This window comes from Python bivittatus, unplaced genomic scaffold (genome assembly GCF_059951505.1).
Source record: "Python bivittatus isolate LINGU-HERP-01145 unplaced genomic scaffold, Pbiv_v1 ctg000850_np1212, whole genome shotgun sequence".
Lineage (NCBI taxonomy): Eukaryota > Metazoa > Chordata > Lepidosauria > Squamata > Pythonidae > Python > Python bivittatus.
Genome location: NW_028277112.1, coordinates 35,546,939 through 35,572,950, shown reverse-complemented (window position 1 = coordinate 35,572,950; position 26,012 = coordinate 35,546,939). Strand labels below are relative to the sequence as shown.

The window sequence follows — 26,012 nt, the reverse complement described above, 5'->3', positions numbered from 1 at the left end:
ATTTCCAGCCATTTACTTCCTAAATTCATTGAAATGAATTGCTCAGATTATGTTCATCTCTTCCTGCTCTTGAAATAAACAGGGCAATATGAAAGGACATTTAGGTTGTATTTGACTGAAATATGTTAGTCTTTTAATGGTCCACCTCACTTTCATATCTGTCTATCTACTTACCTACTCATCTGTCTACCCACACAAACACACACCCTATAAACAACTTGGACAACTAAACTAATTTTGGGACACACCCGGAGACTAACTTCAAGGATAAAGTCAAGCAAATGAATGCCAATCTCTCAGTTCCAACAGTATAATGTCAGTATGGGAGCTGGGCTTCTGAGCTGAGTTAGCCCTGGATATGGCTTAGAACAAAAGAGACTTAATTGAACAGCCCTTTAAAGAGGGAATATCAGATGAAATATGGGGCAAATCCATTCATCAGGGCACTGCAGAATCTATGTCAGCCTTAATCCAGGTCTGCTTGAGTACTAATGCAAGACTCATGTAACTGAGGCACAATATGGGTTGTAAGGAAAGACAACATTGTCCTCTTTTGTTCCCTCCTTTACCCACTTATCCAAGATTTCAGAAGTTGAACTTGTGCATCTGGGAGCTAGTACTACTCTGTTATCACCTCAAGAAAATTTGTGTCAATGCATACAAAGCAAGTTGTAAAAAATGTGGTCACTGTGCATACGACTGCCTACTAAGGCTGCCGGCTCCTTTCTAAAGAATCAACCAAGTGTGGCCTAAGTGAGAAAGAGAGGCATTTGGCAAGCAGATGCATTAATCACTCAAGATCTGGCTTGCTGGGATATAAGGCAGTCCCAACCCGTAAGGATTCAAAGGCTGGGGCAACCAGAAATTAAGTCCAGACATGCAGAACTACCATCAGCATTTAATTATTCCTATTACCCTTCAAATACAGATAATTTTTGAACTACAACTGCAAGTTTAAGTATATTCTGGCAACACAAGCAACATCACTGAATCCTTCATCACACACTCAGCTGGTCCAAATGCCTTGCTCTGTGTACTGATGTCAGGATTAATCTCTTTTGCTCAGGACCAATCTCTATTCACTATTGTCAGTTGCCAGGAGCCACTACACCTTTATTTCATCTCCAAATTTTCCAATAAACTTGGGAATAGACAGAGGACAGATTAACAAACCACATATTTATTGTGACCAAGATAATATCAACTTTGATTTCCTGGGTGCAAAATTCACAGCCTGCAGTCTCTCAAACCTTCACCATTTACAACCTTCTCAACCTTCTCATCCTCCTATCTTGCCCGTTGGAAAGGGAGAAACACTAACCCTATCACATCACTGATTCTGTGACTGCACAATCAATCTTATTTCTGGAGCCCATATTCCTATAAAATGCCACCATCCAAAATCACATGCAGAATTTGTCCACCTAAAGGAATTTATCAATTAGAACTTACAGAAAGATTATCTGCCACTCCACTTCCCCCTCCAGCGCTCCTACATCTTTTATTAAGTGGAAAGATGTTTCCCAACATGATTATCAACTTCTAAATGCTGTAACCATTTGGGTCATCACTCTTCCCTCATTTGTGAACTCTTGAATTCATCTGGAGAAGTCATGCATTTTTATCAGACTGGATCCAAGAGGGACTTAAAATCTGATTCACTTGAAATAAGGTCATGAATATTTAACTGCCTTTGATTCTGATTATGGGAAGTCTGAAAATATTATATTGCTATATTGGTTGCCATCTCATCTCTATTAATTACATCATATTAATGCATCATATTATTCATGCTTTTTAAAAGAAAGTATTGATGTTTATGGAGATGATCTGCTGAATTATTCTGAGGATTTTGTGTTCCACGATGATCAAGTTTGAGCAAGTCTTCAACATCTTTGTAATTATAGCCTCTACACTAAGATAGAGAAATATACCTTTGATCTGCCAACGTTTGGGATACTGTGTGTTGTTGAAAGGCATTCATATGGATCCAATTAAGATAGGATCCATTCTGTTTTGGGAGCCTCCTGCACTCTCAGTTATATACAGCATTTTCTAGGCTTTGGCAATTTTATTGTAGACTTATTTCGAATTTTGCTGCCCCGACCATAGCATTGTCTCAGATTCTGATATCCAACAACCTTACTTCAACTCAAACAGGCATTACTTTTCAGTCCATCTTCCTTCATACATATCCAACTATCACTTTGCAGTACAGGCTGATACTCTGCAGTACAGGCTCCCAAGGTGAATCTGTTCCAGAGTAAGAGGGCAGCCTCCTCCCACACACACTTTCCTTTCCAGGCAAGTCTTCCAATAAGCTTTTACTAACCCACTGACTTAAGGAGGTCAGCCACATGTGCTCAAATCCTAAGTATACATATTCTGGCTGAAGAACCTAAATCCTGTTGAATAATTCAACAGAAGTCATGCTAGGTGTGGCAAAAGAGCATTTCCTATATACTCTCTGCAGCTCAGATACACAGTGGACTTCTGACTGAAAAAAATGGAAGTGGATTCTTAGGATAACACTATCTAAGAGCAGTTTTAAAAGTCCAGAGGTGGTAACATCTGTACAGATTTCTGCTGCTGTTTTCTGGTACTTAATGAATTTTTATGAACAAGTTCGACAGAGCAGGATATTTTTGTTCTGTTTACAGGGATTAAGAAACTAGTTTACTTACTGTAGCATAAAGTACTTATGGTATTGTAGTAGCTAATGCTGATTATTTATGTATCACCAATAGAAGAGAATATGTGTAGCTCAGGGTTGAACTGTGGAGTCCTTGGAGTTCTCTAAGCTTGGCTGTTTTCTTGCAAACATTTTGTTACCCAGCTAGGTAACATCTTCAGTGCTAGGGTTTGCTCTCTGTTTATATACAGTGCCATGCCCTGCCAGTTTTGATGGGGGTGTGGGTTTTGTTTTGTTCTATTTTTTCCCTCTGGTAATTCTTTGATTAGGGTATTGTTTACTGCTGATTGTATGTCTGGTGGTGATCTTGGTGTTAATCTCTGCTTATCTGAGTGATGATTGCTGGTAAGGAGATGTTCTGGTCTTTTGTTTTCCTTTTTATTGTCTCTTTTGAATAGTGTGTAGATGTTGTTTATCTCTATGTGCCTGTTGATGGTTGCCTTGTCTGAATACCAAGCTTCCAAGAATTCCCTCGCATTTTTGGATTTAGCTTGGTCTAAGATGCTGACAGTTTCCCAGTTGAAACTATGGTTAAGTCTGTCCATGTGTTGTGAGATTAAGTTTTCATAATGTCTTCTGACTGCTAGTTGGTGTTCATGGATGCGCTCTGCTAGCCTTCTGCCTGTCTGTCCTACATAGTGGTTGTTACAATCCTTACACTGTATGTTGTAGATGACTCCCGTTTTTTCTTCTTGGGCTACTGGGTCTTTTGGTTTGCTTAAGATATTTTGAAGGGCTTTAGTTGGTTTGTGTGCTATGGAGATGCCATGTGGTTGTAATAGTTTGTTGGTAGTTTCTGAGACATTTCTGATGTTTGGCAGTGTTATCCTTTTCATAGCTTGTGTTGGTTGTATTGTAGTAGGTTGAGTGGTCAGGCACTTTTTGATAAAGCGTGGATATCCATTTTGTTGGAAGATGTTGTACAGGTGGTCTGATTCCTTTTTCTGCTGTTCTGGGTTGCTGCAGTGTGTTTGTGCTCATTTGAATAATGTTCTTACACAGCTCCTCTTGTGGGAGGCTGGGTTGTTACTTTGGTAATGAAGCACATGATTAGTGTGGGTTGCCTTCTGATAGACTTGGGTTTCTAATTTGCTGTTGCTTCCTCTGCTGATGAGGCTATCCAGGAAGGGTAGTATGTTGTTGTTTTCTTCCTCTCTGGTGAATTTATTTATGTATCAACCAACGTGCTTTATCCCAAGCACATTTAACTAGACCACCATATCTGGACTGCAAAAAATTTGCATGATTGGTAGATGGCAGCAAAGAGGGTATTCTGTTTCTTTGCTCTCTAGTGGATGTCCAGATATTTGCAGTTCAGATCTAGTAGCCATAGTTTAGCCATCAGTATTTACAGACTACCCACACTGAAGAACCAAGCAGGAAATTATAAAAACAATAAAACCAATAATACTTTCATTAAGAGGCTTCTTGAAGGGGATGTGGAAAATATAAATCAAAATATAGACGAAATAAATACAATATATATGCAATAAGATGTGTACCAAATAAAATTTTGTATCTAAAAAAGAAAATGCCACATCATAATTTATGAAGAGTCACTAGAAAACATTCATAAAATGTTAAAAGGCATTATTGGTTTACTTGTTAGGACAAGCTATTGTTAAGCCAGATATTATATTCACTTCAATTCAAACTGTTTCAAACTTCTACAATGGCTATGTAGTCAAACTTGGCCACAATTAATTGTGCACACTGCCCAGAGTCACATTCAAGTGAGATGGCTGGCTATATAAATTTAATAAATAAATAAATAAAAGGAAAGGTCTAAACAATTCAGTTTTATAAGTAGGTGTAATATATGCTTGCTTATAGCCCCCCTGAAAGATTGGCAGCTGAACAAGAGTCTTAAATGTGTTATATTAATCTGAGAGGGAAAACTGTGTAGTCTTTGCTGACTTACAATGCATGGAATACAGAACAGCTGCTGGTCTTACACATGCAGTAAAAACAAATGTAGAAGAAACAAAGATCAAAGTAGAATAATGGGCAGCAAAAATTGGATCAAAAGGAAAATTCAGACTGCTTAAATGAAGACCTTCTAAAGGGTATTGTTTATGTTACATATCTCTTTGTGAGTCAATAAACTTTTACAGAAATCTTTTTTCAATAGCAGTAAGTAGTGTTTCAACAACTAAAATTATTGCACCTTGAAGCAGTTATATATAAAAAGGTATAACTGTAAAATTGTAAATTAAGAGTATTTTACCAAAAACTGAAGGACAATTTTCTAATCGTTTCTGTTACTGACAAATTGGAAAGTTCCTCTTCTAGAAATAAATGCACTAGAGAAAATGTCACTATTTTTCAGAGACAGAATTAATCATCTCGTAATGAATAGTATATAATAAAAATCTGAACAACTTAAAAACAAAGATGATTTTCAGATTTTCCACTGTTATCTTAAAATACTAATACCTTCATACACTTTCAAAGCTGGAAAGATAATTTATTAATAATCAGACAATCAATTCTGATTCTGGAAATTGAATCCAAATAATTTTAAATCCATGCCTTTAATATTCAGTTTTATCTACAGATAGTTCTCACTGAACGACCATTCATTCAGCAACTGTTCAAAGTTATGCCATCGCTGAATAAGGGGGACTTGTAGCTGCGGCCGTCTCAGTGTCCTTGTGGTCACATGATCACGATTTTGGCACTTGGCAACCAGCTCACAGTTACGATGTTGCAGGGTCCTGCAATCATGTGACTGTCATTGGGACCTTCACTGTCAGCTTCCCACAAGCGAAGTCAATGCGAAGCTGACAGGAAGTCGCAAATGGTAATCACATGACCGCAGGATACTGCAACTGTGTGTGATTTGCCTAACAATGGTAACTGAGACTGCTGCAACTGCCGTCATAAGTCACGGTCACGTGACGTCGCACTTTACAACCACATCACTTAGCGGCGGAGTTGCCGGTGTCTATTACTTTTGTTAAGTGAGGACTACCTGTAGTGGCCTGAAATTCTAATTTCCAGAACGTAGCTGTATTAGTCTATTGAAAAAGTAACGGAGAGTCTTGTAGCACTCTTTAAAACATGCTTTGGGACTACACTGGCCAGGAATATAGGCAATGTATCAACTGGTATATGCTACAACTATGAAGCCAAAAGTATGGACTTAAGACAGGAAAAAACCCCAAAACTTATCCTTGTTTGTTTTTCTTGGCAGGTAGATTCAGTTCCACATAGTTCTTATAACCATTCATCCTTACTTTTTTGTAAGAATGCCTCTACGTGGGACCAGAGGCATTTTTGGATATACTTACAGATAGTCTTTATTTAACGACCACTCGTTCAGTGACTGTTCAAAGTTATGATGGCACTGAATAAGGAGACTTATGACTGGTCCTCATGTTGCAGCTGTCGCAGTATCCTCATGGTCACATTATCGCAATTTGGGCACTTGGCAATTATGATGGTCGCAGCATCCCACGGTCATGTGATCACCATTTGCAACCTTCACTGCCAGCTTCCTGACAAGCAAAGTCAATGGGGAAGCCAGCAGGAGGTCGCAAATGGTGATCACATGATGTTGCGCCTAGCAACCATATAGGGTTCGCTTAACAACAGCAACTGGAACTGCTGCAATTGCTGTTGTAAAGTTGGTGCAGTCACATGTTGTGCTTTAGTGACAGAGTAGCCAGTCCCAATTACTGTCATTAAGTGAGGACTACCTGTACATATAAATTAAACCTGGGCACTTTGATTTTCAGCAGTTAACATCCTCTCTCTCTCTCTTTTTAACTTAAAATAGTATTTAGAAATATCAGTTCGGGCAGAAAGCCTAGTAGGCATCAAGAAACACATCCACACCATACTGATTGAACTAGTATTCACCTGGGGACTAAATTTTAAAATTTACATATAATATTGTTAATAAAAAGTATTGGAATTATAATCCCAAACACTTCGAGGAAGATCAATATAACTTCCTATAGCTTCTCGATGCACAATATTTTCCTGCCAAAATCTGGTTAGTGATTAGGTGGTTAGTGATTAGATACTAGAATGAGTATCTAGTTTGATTTTCATTAATCACCCCAAATTGTCCAATTCAGTTAAGGTGGCATTTATTTACTATTCATAAAGATGAAGAACAGCTAATGATGAAAAGCTTACAAGACCTAATTATTAATAGCCTGATAACCTTATCCACATTTTTAGACCATTCAATATGCACAAGCTGACAGAGAAAATATTGTAGAAGTGACATTTCCCTAAAAATGTTTATACTACTCCTTAAAAAGAATAAGAGGCAGAGAGAATACAGCATTTGTTTGTGCTAATTAATAGGAACAAGCCTTCTTACTCAGACAAAACATCAATTTGAACAGCCACTATATGCTACCAACTATTTTGCTCTGTCGTTCACAAGAGCGTTGTCAAAGAGAGTACATATTACAACAAAATGTTCTTATTAATAGTACTTAAAATAAATAACAGTGAAAATATAAGTAAGTTTAAAATACAAAATGTATAAATAATATGATTACTTGTTTTATTTCAGATAAATCCCAAATAAGGCTAGTTCCATTCAAAATTTATCTGAATCCATTGAACATTATAGTTGTTGAATAATAATGTGTCATTATTCAACTCCCTTCTCTATGAAGTAATCTTTGTCCTTGAAGGTTTCTCTTCTGCTAAGTATACACATTTTAAAAAGGAAATCAAACAGTTCAGGTGGGAGCAACTCATCTTCTCTTTTTACTCCAGATACTGCTTTTAAACTACCCCCAGCTTTTTTGCTACTACCATTTATTATTTGCTATATAAACTCTTGAATTCTTGTCAGTCATGCAATTCAGTGGGCAGCAGAAATAATACATTAAGATCAATGATTTTCTTAAGTCTCCCATAACACTTTTTTTACCTACTTTATTCTTTTGTAGATAGGTAAACCTGAAGAAGGCATGCTTACTCGATATAGCATTTTATCTTCATAAGTAAGAAGTAAGAGAAATATTGTTTGTTATCTCTATTCTAGGCTTACTTTCTTTATTAAAATACTATGAAAGGGATAAATGTTACAAATACAAACAAATAATTGAAAGTATGGAATGTGATTTCTAACTTTGCTATAAATTTATTTTAAAAACAAAAATTACATTTTATAAATACAGCATCATAAAAAGCTAGACAGTTTTTAAGATGACACAGTCTAATGAGTGTCTAATGACAAATGAGTGTATCTACCCTTCAAGAAAATGTACATACAGTATTTCTAACCAAAAGTATAATACTCCAAAATCATAATGTCAAATATTCTGAAACCTGAACCATAATTACATCCTTGCTTTGTAATACAATAGCAAGAAAAATTCCCATCAATTCTGATTTTCAACAAAATCTGGGAAGCCACAGAATCCCAACTCTACTGAAACAAAGGAGTTTTGGTAACTTTACATTTGTGTTGTACTGTGTCTATAATGTAGTAATAGTTCAGTAATTTTAGAGACACACTTTTTAAAATATCATACTACCCTTTCTCTATTAACCCCTTGACTATATTAATTTTATTGCATATACATGTAAGTAACAAGTCCAATCGAAAACATAATCTTCTGCAGATTCACTAAAAATAATTAAGTAACTTCCTTAAACAGCAATCTCAATTACCTGAATTCATTTTTATGTATTTCACCAATTTTTCTTTCCAGCTTTTGAGATTGTTTAGGGAAGATCTTAAATTCACTGATGTAATTATCCACATGTTCATCAGAATCATAGTCACCTAGTTCAGCTGTACAGGAAAAAGAGAAAGAGAGAGGAAAGACCAAATACATTCTTACTTAAATGAGAAGTTCCAGACTGGAAGTGCATTATTTACAGTTCAGATATAAATGGGTTTCAGTGCATAATCCTGAAGCTCTGATATTTAATGTCTTTATTCATCTTGGGACGTGGATTTCTGAAATTTAATTTTCTTCCAATTGAAAGATATTTGTATACTAAGATCAATTTTGTAATTCTTCTCCAGGTCCCACCACTTCAGCTGTGCCAATGGCCTCTGGGGAAAAGGGTCCATGGTTGTGAGTTCCCATCTTTAAAATGCCTTCTGCAGGAAGGACAACTCTTTTCAGTACTAGGCAAACACCTTTCTGAATCTATTCTGTTGCTTTAAGTTTATAATTTTGTTGTTAATCTTTTCTATTCACTTGTTTGGCATTGTTATTTGCTCTTATTGTCAAGCTGTGGTAATTGCTTTGGAAATAGCAGTGCCGCAGGGCATTTACATTTTCTAAATAAAGCAAACACATAAATAAATTTGTCAAAGTATAACATAGCAGGGAAATTAAAAAACAAGGAAACATATTCTGTTCACTATTAAATAACAGGCATGTTGTTCAAATTTTAACTAGAACTTTATTTTATTTAGGACTCTTATATTCTATCTTCTCTATTATTAAGTCTCATGAGGTGGTTTCCAATTTAAAACACACCATGATAAAACTAGGGTTCCTTTACTTGCTTAAGGAAGCAGTAAAAGTGGGGTCAAAGGTTTCATTTCTCAACAAAAAAATCCAATCACATCCAATGCCAACTCAATAAAGTGACTGACCAACAAACACAAAAAAAATATAATTATCACAAAACTGACCAAATATTAGGGCTCTGTAATATATTGAAATGAGGTGCTCCACAACACACAAGGACTTAGATCAGTGTTTCTCACCCTTGGCAACTTTAAGATGTTAAATGTGAGTTTAACCCACATGTGAGTTGAAGTCCACACATCTTAAAGTTGCCATGGGTAAAAACACTGACTTAGTTGAATAATGAAAGTAGGAGCTTCTTCAAAAGCTTTTCTTAACTGTCTCCCCATGCATGTGTGTGCACTAAAGCCACTTTGCATTACTTTCTTCTCAGAGTGTACATACCTGCCAAAGTAGCTGGGAGCAATTTTTTAAACAGCCACACAGGCTTTACAAAAGACATGGCTGTTGACAATTCAAAGAGACGTGCTGCTTTCATGAGCACCTCAATCCAATGATCTGCACAGCCCTACCAAATATATGGATTTTTACTGAGACCGCATGGAAGGATCAGCAGCATTAACTGTATCAACAAAATCATTCTCCTATAAGGTGAAGAAAAAAAATATTTTCATCTTTTATATCAAAATACTGTGGGCGTGTGGAAGAAACGCAGGAATATGCCTACTGGCCCCTTTCCCAATCTTGTCACATTCCTTAGAACTAGTGAACACAGGTTTTATAAACAGTACTGTATACAGGTATAATTCTGTTGCCACTCTGTATGTTGTATTACACAGGTGCACCAACTGTAGAAACAGTGGACTAGAAGCAGTGGAAAGCCACAGCCTACTGTGTAAATTACACACCTACTTATAAGTGGACTGGATTCAGACTGAAGCGTAACTCTATTTGTCTTGGATATAACTCAATTGATTTTAAAATTGTGCTATTACAGTGCACTGAAGTAAAATTCCAAATTGCAGTCATTTCACTTACCTTGGATAATGCATGCTCCCAGGTAAGCTGCATCAGAAAACCCACACAGCAAACGGCCATGGAAAATATCTCTTTTGATTTGTAGGTATAACAGGTACCTGGATTTTGTAAGGAAAGAGATTTCTATTTTTATTTTCTCCCTTCCTCTGTCAATAATTCTAGTTATTTAGATATCTGATTTTTATTTAGATATCTAATATTTACTTATTATCAGATATTGGATGAAAATGCCTCTCATCCACAATGAGAATGGAAACATATCTAGAAGGCACTTGGAAAGGCTGAATTGTAGTCTGTAAAGCAATGAGCAAAAGGAAATTTAGTGTCATAAAAACAGATTGCTGGAAGGGAGGGAGGGAGGGAAGGAGGGAGCATGGATCTATTATCACTTCTCTACTCACTATACTATATTTCCAGTAAAGAAAGCAAACAGCATTAGAAGCATTACATCAAGTTACAATGTCTGGCTTATGCGTCTATTGCAACTTATTCTTTTGAAGAATAATTGAAGACAATATATAGTACTGTCACTATGGCAAGACTCTAAGGAATGTATACCCTCTATTTCTGTCTGTGCACTCAATGGGTCTGTGTTTCCAATTTTAATTAGATATTTAAATAGTTTATTATGCAGTTCAAAATACTGAGAAATATGGAAGAAGAAAGAATGGTCACAGGGTCGCTCAAAATGTCCTTAAAGCACAAGCAGTGATAGGAGGCTATTATTTTGAATGGACGGCTAGTGAGGAAAGGACTGTTTATCCTTTCTCCCTTAGGCTATTTCTGTATCTGGGATCAAAAAAGAAAAGATGTAGGTAGCTGTGTTTTTTCTCTGGCAGTTAGAAAAGTAGTTTGAAGCCAAGATTATTTACTGAAGTAGTGATAATGGAAAGGAATAAGCATATTCTGTTCATTGGGATTGTCTGCTTGAAGGTATATTTTTCTATGGCTGCTTGGAAATAAGTTAGAGTTGTTGCTAGTATTTAACCAGTCAAGAGAAACATATGCCCACTTCCTAATAACAAAAGCAGTTCAATTGTGTAATTAATGAATCAGAGACATGGTGAACTTCCCTTTATTGTATGTCTTCAAGTCAAAACTAGACAAGCATCTGCTACGTTGTTCAACCATCTTCCTGCACTGAGCAGTGGATTGAACTCAGTGGCCTAAGTAGGCCTTTCTAACTGTATGACTCCATGATTCTATGTACTCATTTTAATTTAGCAGATTATTAAAACCTTACATTAAAAACCAAATAATTGTGCAAGTAATTCTATGTGGAAAGGTAACATGCTTTTTCCCCCCAACAGCAGTTCTCCATGATGTACAGCTACTTTTAAATTTTAGTGGAGTCTTTATGTTTGAAGAAATAAATGAAAAATTGCACTTAGCCTATGCAATTAGTAGCTATTTGGGTCCCAGGTCTAAATTAGAAATTCATAATTTCTCATATTGCTTTGCATGGTCCAAAACTGAAGGCCATTAATGGATTATTTGTTTTATTTGCAACTGCCATTTTTCTAGTATCTACATAAGATAATCTTCAACAGTTCAGAATTCATTAAACTCCTTTGAAAATTTACACTACTGGAATGCTGGTAAGACAGAAAATGCATTCCATTGTAGTGAATGGATTTAAAAATCTTTAAAGGGACAAAGTGCTAAAAGACTGCAATAACTTTGAATCACACTGCTATCTCTAATCCAGTAATTTTTAATAACACTTAATCAGCTTTCTAAATAAGTTTACAAGTCCCTGGAGATGTTTTGCTTCCTGGGGAAAGCTAATACAAATATCAAAGAGAGGCATTTAATATTTTCAACTCAGACCTAGCTTTGTCTTTTAAAAATACTTTAGATATCCTATCATTATAAAATCATTTCACAGGCTGAATATAAGGATCAAGTACAATATAATATAGAATACAGTTTTTAGGCAGAATCAATAGGGGAGACATGAATTGTTTTGTCATCTAGGTTTTATATGATAGCAGAGTTTTATATACTGCTAGAAATGTAGGCAGTGTGGGATTAAAATAAATGCTGGTTCTCCACTGAATCATATGCTGTGGAAGGTTCTCAAGCCGATACCGCAACCCAACTTTTTTTCCTTTATTTTCAACTCACACGAACGAACATTATATATAGTACAGGGATAGATAAATTAACTTTACTATATAATTACTCACACTTGGATTTTCTCACAAAAAGGTGAATGATCATCTAGATCAGAATGGTTCACAAAGCATAACACTTTGATGGGTTTATGTGTTCACTTTTTTAGGATTCCAGGATTTTGTGCACATTCTGAGACCCTTTCAGAAAATGCTGACTTTAAAAATCTTGGACAAATGTTCATTTTCATAAACAAAAAAAAAGTGCCTGAGTTGGATTAATAATTCAACCCATTAAAAATATGCTTTCCTTTTCACTCTAAAATTATTTTCAAGCAAATCCATAAAGATGACTATGTTAGAAGAAAGTAATTCCTCATATATGTGTTTAAAGTACATATACTGGTAAATGTATGTCACTTATTTGTCTGCAGTTGTGGAATTAACACTTTCAGATTGGTTTTGCCAACTTACATCTTAGCCTAGCATATTTTAGGAACAAAATAAAATTTAAAAGATCAATAAAGAATTATTGTCCCAAATAAATAAATAAATTCCAAAGAAAATAATGCTAAAACCAGAAACACTTTACATTGCCCTATCAATTCTAAATGCAAATGCAGCTTAAAGTGAGTACATGTTTGCTTTTATATTTTGTGACTTGACAATTTATTTTCCCAAATTAAATTATGCCTGTGAAAGTTTTTTACAAAATCATAAAGGAAAATACTTCCTTGGCACTGTGAGCAAACACACTAGTAATACTGTAAACTAACATACTTTTGACAGAGCTTCTCTTTGGGGATGTCAAAGTATTATTTTTTTCAAACAGAAGAGAATGGAAACAGCAACATCTCCTCTGAAGACATAGTATTTGAGGAACTTTCTATATTTTCATTTATAGATAATTTCAACAACTGCAAGTATTTATTTCTATTTATGACTATTTGGATTGAATTGCTGATTGACCCTGCAAATATATTACACTGCATGCTTGCCAACTGAAAAATTTGAAAATCATGTGTCAAAAGTTCAGAGAGAGAAGAGATAAAAATGACAGACAAGAAATGTATTTTTCATTCATACCTAACGTCTGATTAGTATTCTGGAACAATAACCAACTCATAAACCCCACCTCCACACCAATTGGAAAGTAAAACTTGTAGATGAAGAGGACTTCGCTTCTCTCAAAATGTAATATGCATGCTCTTTTAAAATGAGACTTCTAAAATTTGCTGTTACTATTGGTACCCAGAGGAGGAGCCAAGACAGTGGTGATAAACCAGCTTTTACAGATCTCCTCAAAGCTTTTACTTACAGCAAATTTATCATCATTTATTGGTACCCAGTCTACACTAATTTAAAAACTTTTCAGAGTGGTTGGTTGTTCAGAGGGATTTCTACAATCCCTGAAAGAATCATGTAATTTGGACTCAGAATTCCAGTGTTCATATCTATTTGGGATTAAAGTACAGCTCAAAGATGTCACACTTATTAACACCCCAAACTTTGATCCTGGATTTCTGGTTTAGAATAATCTAAAAGGCACTATTTAAAAAGACTGATCTTTTTAAAACTTGTTATGTCTTGTGGAAAGATAATGGAGTTAGAGCTTCCTAAACAGAGAAGTTGCCTTTTAAATACAAATACACTGTCCATCTCCCTGAAATTTGGCAGACATGTTGTCTCGAGTAGAGTCTAAAACCTGTAAACTTAATTTGATTTGGATTTATAAAATTTTCCCGTAGCAAAATAAATTGTTCAAATGATTTCAGAAAAATGAATTTAAATACCCCAAGCATATGAAGCAATTCAAAACTAAATCGACATAAAAGCTTTATAAAAGCTTTTCTATGAATATGGAAAAATTGATAATGAAGGCTATATATATCTCCTCTGGGATCTTACATTGTCCTAACTTCCCAATTGCTCTGAAATAATTTATGTACATAGCATTTATATGCAATATGGATTCTGTTCTCAAATGAACAATTAATGTATGTAAGCTGAGGATGAGATAATAGCCATTATATCCTTGTTCCTCTACATATTCTTTTTACTTTATTTTCCAAAAGTATGAAAACAGTTTATATTTCATTTCCTTAATGCAGATTAGTCTTTCTTAGATGAAGAGCTTCTGATGTAATATCTAAGCAATGCATTTCTTCAGAACCTATTGTTAATCTCTCCTTATCTAAATGCTATTTTTCCCATGTGCCTCTGTTCACAGCAGATACTCTACAGGCTTAATTATTTGTTCACGTGGTTCTTATATTGTTGTTGTATAACATGAGGAAAGTTCAGGGTTTTTTATGTGTAAACAGTTAATGAGATCATTCATCTAAAATAGCAAACTATCTCATTATTCAGGTGTATGGGCTGGGATACAGTACTAGAACTTCCTCTTACTAGAATTTTAAGCATTCATTCAAGGCACTCTGACACCAGATTACTTGCTATGAACCTTGGCCCCCAGAAACACAGCCTTTTCAGTGGTATTGTCAGCCTGGGCAAAACACCCCTTCTCAAAGTGCTACAGCTGTTCCCAGTTGTCTGCTTGTGCAGGTGTATAAACAGAAAACTCTTTTCCCAAGACTACTAGCCAGATGAAATGGTTGTGCATGCACACATACAAACAGAAAGCTAGGAACAGCTTTTGAACCAGCTGCACAAGCCTTCCAAAGGATGCAGCTGCTTTAATACTTTTAAAGTATTCTGAAGAGTCCTTTAAGAGTACTTCTTTCACACATGCTTTGCAAAGCACCTCTTTCTAATGTTTTGCATGACTCTACATAGTCATGCAAAACATTAATGCTTAACATGTAATGCTTAATGTCAGCACCTTTACAGTTCTATTACTAACTTTGTTAATTCAGTGACAAATGCTTAACATGTAATGCTTAATGTCAGCACCTTTACAGTTCTATTACTAACTTTGTTAATACAGTGACAATCAAATTTCCTTCCATTTATGTTTTTACCACTTCTCAAGTAATATGCGTTCCATCTAAGAATGGAGTACTCAGTAACAGCTTTGTTTACATCTTACCTGATAAAGCAAACTGAATAACTCAAAAGTTTACACACTATCTTTTAAACCAGAATGGGCCTAATATAGGCATTGATAATTAAATTATCTTAATATATATTTTAATATTTCTCTAATGACTAACATGTCTATGCGTGACATATATACTAATTAATTAAAATATCTCATAAACTGCTCTAAAAATCCTAGAAAATATGTATAAAATTAAAAGTCAGTAAAAGCACAGAAATTTAGTAAAACACTAAATGCACGGACAGGACAAAAATACCTGGTGAGTTCTTCCTTAATCTTCAGGGGTTCATGTGGGTAGAATTTCACTCTAAAGCACATGGTATATGGTGGATGAGCTGAAACATTATATAAAAAAAAGCATGAGCACAGCTATATAAAACATGGCTTCTTGCAAGATGCAACTTGTGAGATGCAGCGCACCAAATTAAGAAGAAAAAAAAAGCAAATGATAACAAAGCTCGAAGTATGGCACAAAGTTCAAAGCATAAGGAGTTGATAAAGCTTGTTAAAGCAGAGTTTTATATCACATTGTAATTTTTATTTAACTGGTTTATACATAAATCCTTGTAAATATTCTGTGTACCTGGATTGAATCAGATGCACGGATAACTGTACAAATAACCAGAGCTGGGCAATGTAATTATCAACACAGAACCCTGCATTCTAAACTTAAGAGAAAAGAGGAATGCAATCGGCAGAGACTTCTGCAACAAGCAAGGACGCTGACGTTGCCAATAAGGAGACTTCAGATAACCTTCTAAATATTTTAGTATTTGGTGCAGCTGTCATTAAAACTGATAATTTCACATACTTTATCAACTACAGAGTAGCAATTGATTTACTGTACAGTATCTGTAGATTAGTATCATTTTTAAAATTGAAAACTGTATCTTTACATTTATATTAATTTATGAAATATTGTTTGTATTATTTACTAACATGGATACTGCTATTTTATAAGCATTCGCAGATTGTTTATTCAATGGGAAAATATAGGACATTGTGCCAATGATAATAAAACCAGTATTTTTCAACTTATTCATAATGCAGTATTATGCACATTTACGGAAAAGTAATCTCAATTTTTCATAAATTTCAACCTTCATAAGTGTTGCCATGAACCATATGATCACATAGAATTGCTCCTATGCCATATACTGAACAGTTGTTTTTAATTCAAATGATAGTCCATATATATATGCAACATACACACACACACACACACACATACACATACATCCATTTTTGAAACAAAGTTGTGCTCTACAGGTAGTCCTCATTTAGCAACTACAATTGGGACTAGCAACCTGGTCATTAAACAAAGCAATCACTAAGTGAAACTGCAACTGTGCTTATGATCTTACTTCAGCTTTCCTTTGCTTTACAGACCTGAGAAGGTTGTAAATGTGAGGATTGGTCATAAAGTTACTTTTTCATCACTGTCGTAATTGCAAACAATTGCTAAATAAGGCAGTCGCAAAACAAGGATTACCTGCATTTCTATGTATACTTTAATGGAAGTAAGTCATATTAAACACAGTGATTTGCACTTTGGAATAAAAATAGGTAGGATAGTGCTACTAATAAAACATATTTGGCATGTTTACACATATCCGTAAGCCAAATTGTGATTTGGCTTATTGTGGCATCCAAACATGGCCACATTATCCCCTTGAGGCTAGCTGAGAAGTATTTAATCAGCTCTGTGATGGCTAAACATTATTACATTATTATTCATAAACATTTCTATTATTATCAAGCTAGTATTTTTTTTATCATAATAAGACATAGTAACCAGACTCTATTTACAGGGGCAAAGCTTGGTCTTCTTTGGTTCATTGTATAGAAAGTTTATTTTATATATAATCAAAATGAATTAAGGAAATCCAGCATGTATGTTTTTAAAGATCATAAAGGTGGCTGAACCTAAATAAAGTGGGTGAGTGCAACATTTGCATTATATATCCCTGTTTAAAAGTTTGAGAAGTTTATTGCTTTGTGTTTTGAGAAAGTGGTTTGTTCTTAAGAAACAGAATGTTAAAATACCTGGGAGAAATGGGAAGGACTAAAAGAAACAGGAAAGAAAAGTAATCAATACAAACAGAAATAAATGAGGTATTCAATACTTATTCTGTGAGAAAGAAGAATGATTTAATGTACTCACATCTAATACGCATTTTAATCTGTCAGTAGGGCAGTATGTTTTTGTTGTTGTTGTTTAGTTGTTAAGTCGTGTCCAACTCTTCGTGACCCCATGAACCATATTGCGCCAGGCCTTCCTGTCCTTCACTGCCTCCCTGAGTTTGCTCAGTTTCATGCTCATTGCTTCATTGCTTCAGTGATGCTATCTAAGTATGTTTTAGATCACTGTTTTGTTTTTTTTGTTTTTCCACTTTGTCCAAGTCACATTACTGATGTTAAGTCTACCAAGGAGTACGGGAAAATGTCCATGACTGAAATAGTTTTAAAAATCTGTTTCCAATTGTCAATGAAAAACCATTCTTTCCTGGGATGATAACAATTTGCAGTAAAGCTTAAGTCATTTTAGTTTTGATATATCATCCCAATTCACCAAACTGTTCCTTTAATGATGCAGAATAGAGGAAGGATCAGCCTATTTCGCATCTCTCTTCTGCTACCATTATGTTCATAAAAGAATTAAAACTGGAATAATCAAAGGACACTCCCTTTGGGGCTGATGTTTGCTGATGCTTAATAAATAAACTATCAAGCTATACTTTTCCTAGCTGAACTGAGTGGCATTTGTACTTCCTCTGATCTCGATACAGAGATTGGGAATGTGATGCAGCAAACTAAACTGGAAATTACTCACAGTAATTTTCCAACAGGGGTTACATATATTACAATCTTAGCAATAATCATTGCTTCTGATGCCCCTTTAAGACACTGTAAATAGTCTAGAATTGATAAAAATGCCATATACTTCAAAACTTAAGAGATGGAAACAGGGATACTGTTGTGCATTTATTCCCATGGTATGTATATAAGTGTATGTATATACTGTGTATACACAAATGTACTTTATTGTGGCCAGTGACCAATCACATTCTCATAGTAAAAATTATATCCTGAGGTAAAAGAATATAAATGGAGGAGGAGATCTGGAATTTCTAGCTCTTTTTAGTATTCATGGGGTGGGAATGATGTTTTAAAACTAAAATAAGACTGATAGTAGTTCAGGGGCCCTATTTTAATGTATTTTATAATTTAATGTATTTTGTGCATGTAGCTATTTTCAGTTAATTCAGTTAACCATGGCTAAGCAAACCATGCTTTAGCATGTTGTTTGAAAATTTTGTGCAGGCAAAATCAAAATCTTGGATTTGTAATTTGTTCAAGAATGAAGAGGGGCATTGTAAGTTTCAGCACAATCACACTATTACACAAAACTCATCCTAAGGCCTTGTTTACATATTGTGCTAAGCCGTGATTTAACTACAGTGGATGAAATAAAGAGCATTTGGATGGCTGTGATCAGTACATTAAACAATAAGCAATTGCTTACAAATGACAATGGCTGGGTTCACACTACATTAAGTCAAAACTAACAAACTGCATGCTTAGCATAATGTATGATTCTAGTCTCTCAAGAAGCCCATTCATATGTAACACACAAGTTCACTGCATTTTTGAAACTAATTCACTGCAGGCAAAGCAGAGGGAGAAAAATGTTGCTTTATGCATGGCTCTCCATAGAGGGACAAAATGGGACAAGTGATGTCGTGTGCATCATAATGTCACCATGCAAATGATATAATTTGGGTGATGATGTGATGACACACATGAATATCATAGCTCGTACCACATATTACATTTCATACAATCCAATTTATAGTTGTTCATTGCTTTTCTTTTACATCATACTTTTTTGGTATATTTTCAGTACTACCAGCAGAGAGCAACTAAACAAAGAGATTGCAGTCTCCCTACAACAGAACTGTGGAATTATTAACAAAGCAAATAAGAATCCTATATGTAAAATACTTTATGCCAGTGCTCCCCAAACTTTTTCCTTCAGTACCCAAAACCCTATCTTCAAAGAGTTGCTGAACAAATGGTCTTAACCTGAGGACTACCTGCATTAAAAACAGTATCATTGAATGATCTTTATATCATTTCAACAAATTACCATTAATAATTTCATCAATTTTTGTCTTAATAGGAATACTTTGGGAGATTTTTGAATATATTTTAGTACACATGGCAGTCTTTAAGTCAATTTAAATGTCCCTGTTGTGGTTGGGTAATGGGTTCATGTGTCGTTACCCAAAGAAAGCCACTTTTACCCAATTTGGGGTAATTTATCCAGCTTTGGGAAGTACTGCTTTATGCAGCTGGCTAAAGGTTATGCACCAGAGAAAACTGTTCCAAGTAGATGTTTTCATTTTCATCTTGTATCATCTATTGCTTCCTATTCTCCATATAATTTCTTCTTCTTTTTTTTTTTTTACAATCTGTAGAGACCTAAAATTATAGCCCAAGAGATAAATTAGGGACCATTAATGAAGTCTAAAATCTGTATTAGAGGCTAAACCTTTTTAATATCAAATGCCTGGCAAATTTTCCCAACCTAGTGATTCCAGCTGTGTTGAACAACAACAACAGCAACAACAAAATGAAGTTTATGTCTCAGCTGGAGAGCTCCGAGCTTGAAAAAGTTGTACTAGGGATTTGTAAAAAGTAGTATCAATTTCTTACCTTTCAATTGAACATCAAAATTTGCTTTGCACATGTGAAAGGTTACTACCAGAAAATACAATGCTGAATTAATAAAATTGCTGGTCTCATTACAGGTAGTCCTCATTTAGTGACTGACTCATTTAGCATCCATTCGCAGTTAAGACGGTGATGAAAAAATAAGTTTGCAACCAGTCCTCACATTTACAACCTTCACAGGTCTGTAAAGCAAAGGAAAGCTGAAGTAAGATCATAAGCCCAGTTATGTTTTTACTTAATGACCACTTTGTTTAATGACTGAGTTGCTGGTTCCAAGCATGGTTGCTAAACGGGGACTACCTGTATGACAATTTACAATAAGACTTGAATCCAACCAGATATTCACTTATGAGGAAAAAGTGTCCTCATACACATATGCAGTATTAAGCTAAATGCAAATATGTTTTTATAAGACATTTTCTCCTGGGTTGCAATGGCTCCAAGTTAGACCCTTAGCAATAATCTTGAGCATTTTTTAAAGAACAGACAGTAAGGAGAAAGAAGAATAAATAAATTTGGTTATTCTAAACTCCTATTTCTATTGAGGTGCCTATTGTAAAACTGTATTTAGGAATCCATGATAGCCATAGGCTACCAGAAATTCCATGCACATGAGTGAGCAGCCTGCCAGAAGACTTCATATCCAAGATAAGCATGTGCTCATTGACTAAAACAAGCCTGTGCATGTACAGTTGTAGATGTATAAATTAATTTCAAATTTTAAAATGAAAAGTAGTTCAGTCACAGAGCAAAGAGGTATTGCTCTCTGGTGTGCATGACTTTACACCATAATTTGTAAAGAGTTTCAAATATATGCTACACAGAAACTGTGCTTAATCTGAGTGCTATGTAACAGTGACAAGGGACTGAGATCACCATGAAACATTAGTGAATAGGATGGCCAAAAATAAGATGGTTATTATGGATATTATTTTTATAAGGTTCTTTCCCAGCTGGAGAAAAGAGATGGATTGAATCAAAGGTAATAGGCTAGACAATTTTTTAAGCAGCCATAGGTTGCACTTTTCAAATTATTTTTCACTGCCAGGGTTATAGGAAGGGAAAGGAGCAATGATATTTTGATGTCATAAGAGTAGATGGATCCAGGTTTGTAGGCACTGTTTTAGGGGGATTATAGTGTTAAAAGATTTACACCATTCTTTCCCTCTGTGTTTTATAGGGAATAGCAGGAAAACATGCCAGCTCAGGTAGGCACTTTGTACCCAAATGTTAGCAGCACAAGCAGGGATTATAAAAGAAAAAGAGTTAGGGACCACTTATAGCACACTGCCTTTAATGTACACCTCCCATGTTAAATGGCCTTAGTCACAACTACTAATATAATATGGGTATTCCTAATCTATATGGATTTGTAGTACTTTTTTACTCTTAATAATCCTCTAAACCTGTAAAAAATGCTATACCTCATTTTGTTTCTACCTCCACCTCTTCCCAAGGTTTCTAGATTTTTAGATGAACATGTTTCAAAGTCTATTTGCTGAAGTTTCTTGTGATCAAGACTGCTGCTTGAAGCCTTCTAAGTGGTGTTAGGCTCTGTTGTCTGTCTGACCTTTCAGTGTTGTCACAGCATGGCTTCCTCCTTGCCTGAACCATCAGTTCTGATCTTTGTGTCTTCTCCCAGCAGGGTTTTCTGACTGGAAAGATCTGACATCCTCAGATCTATTTCATTCTTCAACCAACCACTAGCTGTCATCAGCTTACTTCTCTACCTTCAGGACCTTCTATCTGAAAGCAACCACACATGGTTTCTTTACAATCACACTCAGTGAAAGCCCACTAAATAGTACCTCAGTCAAGCTTCTGGTCCACTTATTGTATTTTAACCCAAAATATGAACACTACAAAACATAAGATAAACATACGCTTTTTCACACCCATTATAGTATGAGGATAAGGAAATTAAAGGCCAATCTTAACCGCTACATTATTCACAGAAATTATTAACCTGTTAATTAATCATTCATTTCACCTTTCACCATTTAGAAAGATTCAAGGGCAGAATCTAACTGTAAAATGAATTCCAACTACTGTATAAAATGAGAGTTCATAACTTTAACAGAAAAGAGAAGAAGCAAATTATAAAAATATACTCAGCTTGTCATTCTTCCCACCCTTCCAACAAATCCTGACAGAAACCTAGCAAAGAAATACAATAAATTTCATTTTTAGTGGCACTCAACTACAACATATTATACTCTTTTCAGTAAATACTAAAGACATAAAAAGAGAAACATTAGCAACTCATGAAAAAAACTGCACTGGGTCAGTTAAATACATATATATACCATGCAACAGACCCATTGAAGAGCAGTCAGTCAACGAGCTACAAGTGCAAATGTGAACAGGCAAAAAGTATATCATTATTCATCAAACTATTCCTGAGCAAAAAATAAGGTGCATAATAATTAAATTTATAGTAGCAGAATGGCCTTTCATCTGTCAAATAAGGCCCATCTGTCATACTGAAAGCCCCAATGCTCTGACAATCTCTCCTGTAATTTGAGCCACAGAGATTTTGCTGGAATGGATTCAAGATCATAACTATTTAAAAAGATTTTATGCACATACTCCATTCAATATAGCTAAAGTTATGCTAATAACTCATTAGTTTACAAAACAATATTTAAGATACAAAGGAAAGGGAAAGAGAAATCCCCCCCCACATTCACAAATGTGAATGAATACCACACACAATGACACTGTGCACTAGAGACCAATTTCAACAGAGATACTACTGAATATGAGCAGCTTATTTGAGATATAATCAAAACTAATTTCATCTTGTTTATATGTATTTTAAATATCAGTTGCAATTTAAAGCAACACTGAACAACAAAGGAAGACTTGAAAAAAAGACTTTCTATAATGTGTTTGTTAATTAATTTCACATTTTTGTTGCCTGTCCCAATCCAGAGACTCTGGATAGATACAACAGCATAAAAATATTGAATAAAAACAAAATGAAATGTATACAATTAATAGAAATCCACTAGATGGCCACCAAAAAAGCATGGCGCAATAGTGTTGTTTTAACAGCATTACAAAATGTCAGGAGAAAAGGGGTTGTTTAACCACCTGGAGAGAAGGAGTTCTAAAATACAGAAGCCAAAATAGAGAAGACCTGTATTGGTCTGTGTCTCTCTCACCTCACCCTGAGTGGGGACTTTAAGCAGGCCTTTTTGTGATATTTTTATTGGATAGTCAGATTTAACCCTGGCAAGGCAGTGCCTGATGTAGTCCAGTGCTGCACTGTAAAGGGCTCTGCAGGTCATTACCAGCATTCTGAATTGGGCCTGAAAACCTACTGGTAACCAGTGCAATGACCTCAATAGTGGCATTATTCTATTATGACAGCCTCTAGATTTTGGGCCAAAACCCGACCCATATACAATACATTAGAATAATCCAACCAAGTAGTGATAAAAGCATCAGATACTCCTAGTGCAGGTACTTCATTAGTGCACTAATCAAAGCTTGACAAAGGCTACGTTGACCACTCTACCTACTGCTTAAGCAGTAGCCATGAATTTAGGACTCCAGATCATGAACCAATTCCTTCAGCAAGAGTGCCACCTCATTCTGATTAAATACATGAGCTAAAGCTCCTAAAAAGCAATTTGGGCTTGGAAGCATTTGGTCTAAGTGTATTTTGCCTCATCCAGACCCTGACAGCCTCCAGACATCTATTCAAGCTTTCTACAGCATATCCTTGGTCCAAGCTAGAGTGGCAATGTACATCTGAATATCATCCACATACTGGTGACACTTCATCCCAAACTGCCAGATAACCTTTCCCAGTAGCTTCAATATTAATAACATAGGGGAGAGCCTGGAACCTGTGGGACCCCACATTAGAGCAATATGGCTTCAAGCACTGCCCCCATGATTACAAAATGGAACTGCCCACTCAGGAGCAGAACACAGAAGCATGTCTGCAGAAGCAGACTTACAACTGATCCTTGAAGTTGCAGCCATGCCAGCACTCACAAGGTCACATGATCATGGTTGGGGTGTTTGCCAACCCATTCACACTTACAACCATTTGCCAAGCGCCCCATGATTATATGATCACCATTTGCAACCTTCACTGCCGGCTTCCCCCAAGCAAAGTCAATGGGAAACTGGCAAGGAAGGTCACAAGTCGCTGGGGTAAGTTCCTGCCTGCCTTTCTTCGCTCACAGGCATCATACCCTCCTTGCCCCCTTTGCTCACACACACCCCGCGTCCTCTTTTCACCGCCTCCCTGCAACTGCACACACGCACACACGTACCCTGCATCCTCTTTCCATGGCCTCCCTGTGATCACATGCATCCTGCACCCTCTTTCCTTGGCTTCCCTGCAACTGTATGCACCCCATGCTCTCATTCCCCGGCTTTTCTGAGCTCATGCCACACTGAGCACCCCCTCCCCCAACTTGTGTGGGCCCTGTGCCAAGCCTCCCAGGGCCTTCCCCACCCCCCTTTGGCACCCCTATGCTCCTTACCTAGGACTCCCTCTGCTTCCTACTTAATGACCCACAACTGGGACTGCCTGGATTGCTGTCGCTAAGCGATGCAGTCACATGATGCTTTACAACCACATTGCTTAACGACAGCAATCCCAGTCCCAATTTTGTCATAACTCGAGGACTACCTGTAATAGTAAGGAAAGGGGTAGAAAATATGGTTCTTGTGAGAAGAATTAAAAGAAAATCTAAATTTCCAATTTTCTACTTCTGAACTAAAGAAAGAAGCAATAATGTTTGTCTAATTTTAATTATTTTTATTGCAGGGGGAGAGGGGGAATAGCTAAATCTGCAAAACAGCATAGAGTTTACTACACTTTTCAAAAGATTTAAACCACAGGACCTCATGCAAAAATGGCAGTGAGAATGAACACAGGATTAGAAATTGAATCCTATAAAGAGAGATTAAGGCAACTGGGTATGTTTAGTCCTGAGAAAAGACAACAGAGCAGGGACATGATGCCATTCTTCAAGAATATGAAGGTGTGTCACAGAGAAGAAAGATGCAAGTTGTTTTCTATTGTCCCAGATTATAGGGCATGGAATAATATTCTTAAATAACAATCCATTTAGTGTTAAGAAAACCTCTAAAAATAAGAATGTGACAGTGGAACCAATTACCTAGGAAGATGATTGCTTCCTTTCACTGCATGTATTCAAGTAGGCTGGACAGACATTTGTCAGGGATACTTTTATTTGGACTTTTGCACCGAGCAGGAGGTTGAACCTATGGTTTACATGGTCCCTTCCAAGTGTATGATTCTCTGACACATGGTTAGACAATGCTGACAAGCCCTCTCTCTCTGTTGTGGAAACAGATATGAAGAGGAGCAAGTTGTAAGAGAAAGCAGACTCCAAGGAGACCATTTTTCAGCTTTTTCCAGTGAACCAATGTCACTATACTTCAATAATTGCTTCCCTACCTTTATTTCTCCTAGAAATCATGTATTTCAATATTTGATTATATAATTAATTCTGATTCTATCATTCTCTTTGTTACAATAAAATGTATTTATGTACCCAGCTCTTTTTTTAGAAAGCTCAGAGTAACTGGGGGGTGAGGGTGGATTAACTGGACTCTCATCTAGACTCTGAGCGGAGATACAATGATATGAAATAAAGCAAAATTTCATTTTCAGTATCAGTACACTATGTATTGTGAATTGGAGATGCATGCAAAAGAGGCTGTGTCTGCTTAAATTTTCTGAATGTTGATCAATTTGACTGTTTTTATCTAATCTTACAGTGTTACATGACTATTTGAAGCAACACATTAAAAGATTAGATTCTCCCTGAGGATCTCGGAACAAAGATGAAAATGGTTGCCTTGAGAGCTGTATTATATAAAGCTCATAGCATCTTAAAGGCATTATGGATATT

General features: G+C 35.8%; 1 protein-coding gene across 2 annotated transcripts in view; it reads right to left on the bottom strand.

Annotated features, from left to right (window-relative positions):
• The window catches only part of FRMD3 (FERM domain containing 3), a 98,843-nt gene that overhangs the window by 30,898 nt on the left and 41,933 nt on the right, over positions 1-26,012 (bottom strand). For both annotated transcript variants that reach the window (XM_088130048.1, XM_025164894.2), the window contains exons 4-6: positions 15,626-15,704; positions 10,195-10,292; positions 8,339-8,462 (exon numbers count right to left, since the gene is read on the bottom strand). In XM_088130048.1, coding sequence (XP_087986174.1) covers positions 8,339-8,462; positions 10,195-10,292; positions 15,626-15,704 — 301 coding nt within the window. The remainder of the gene's footprint in view (positions 1-8,338; positions 8,463-10,194; positions 10,293-15,625; positions 15,705-26,012) is intronic.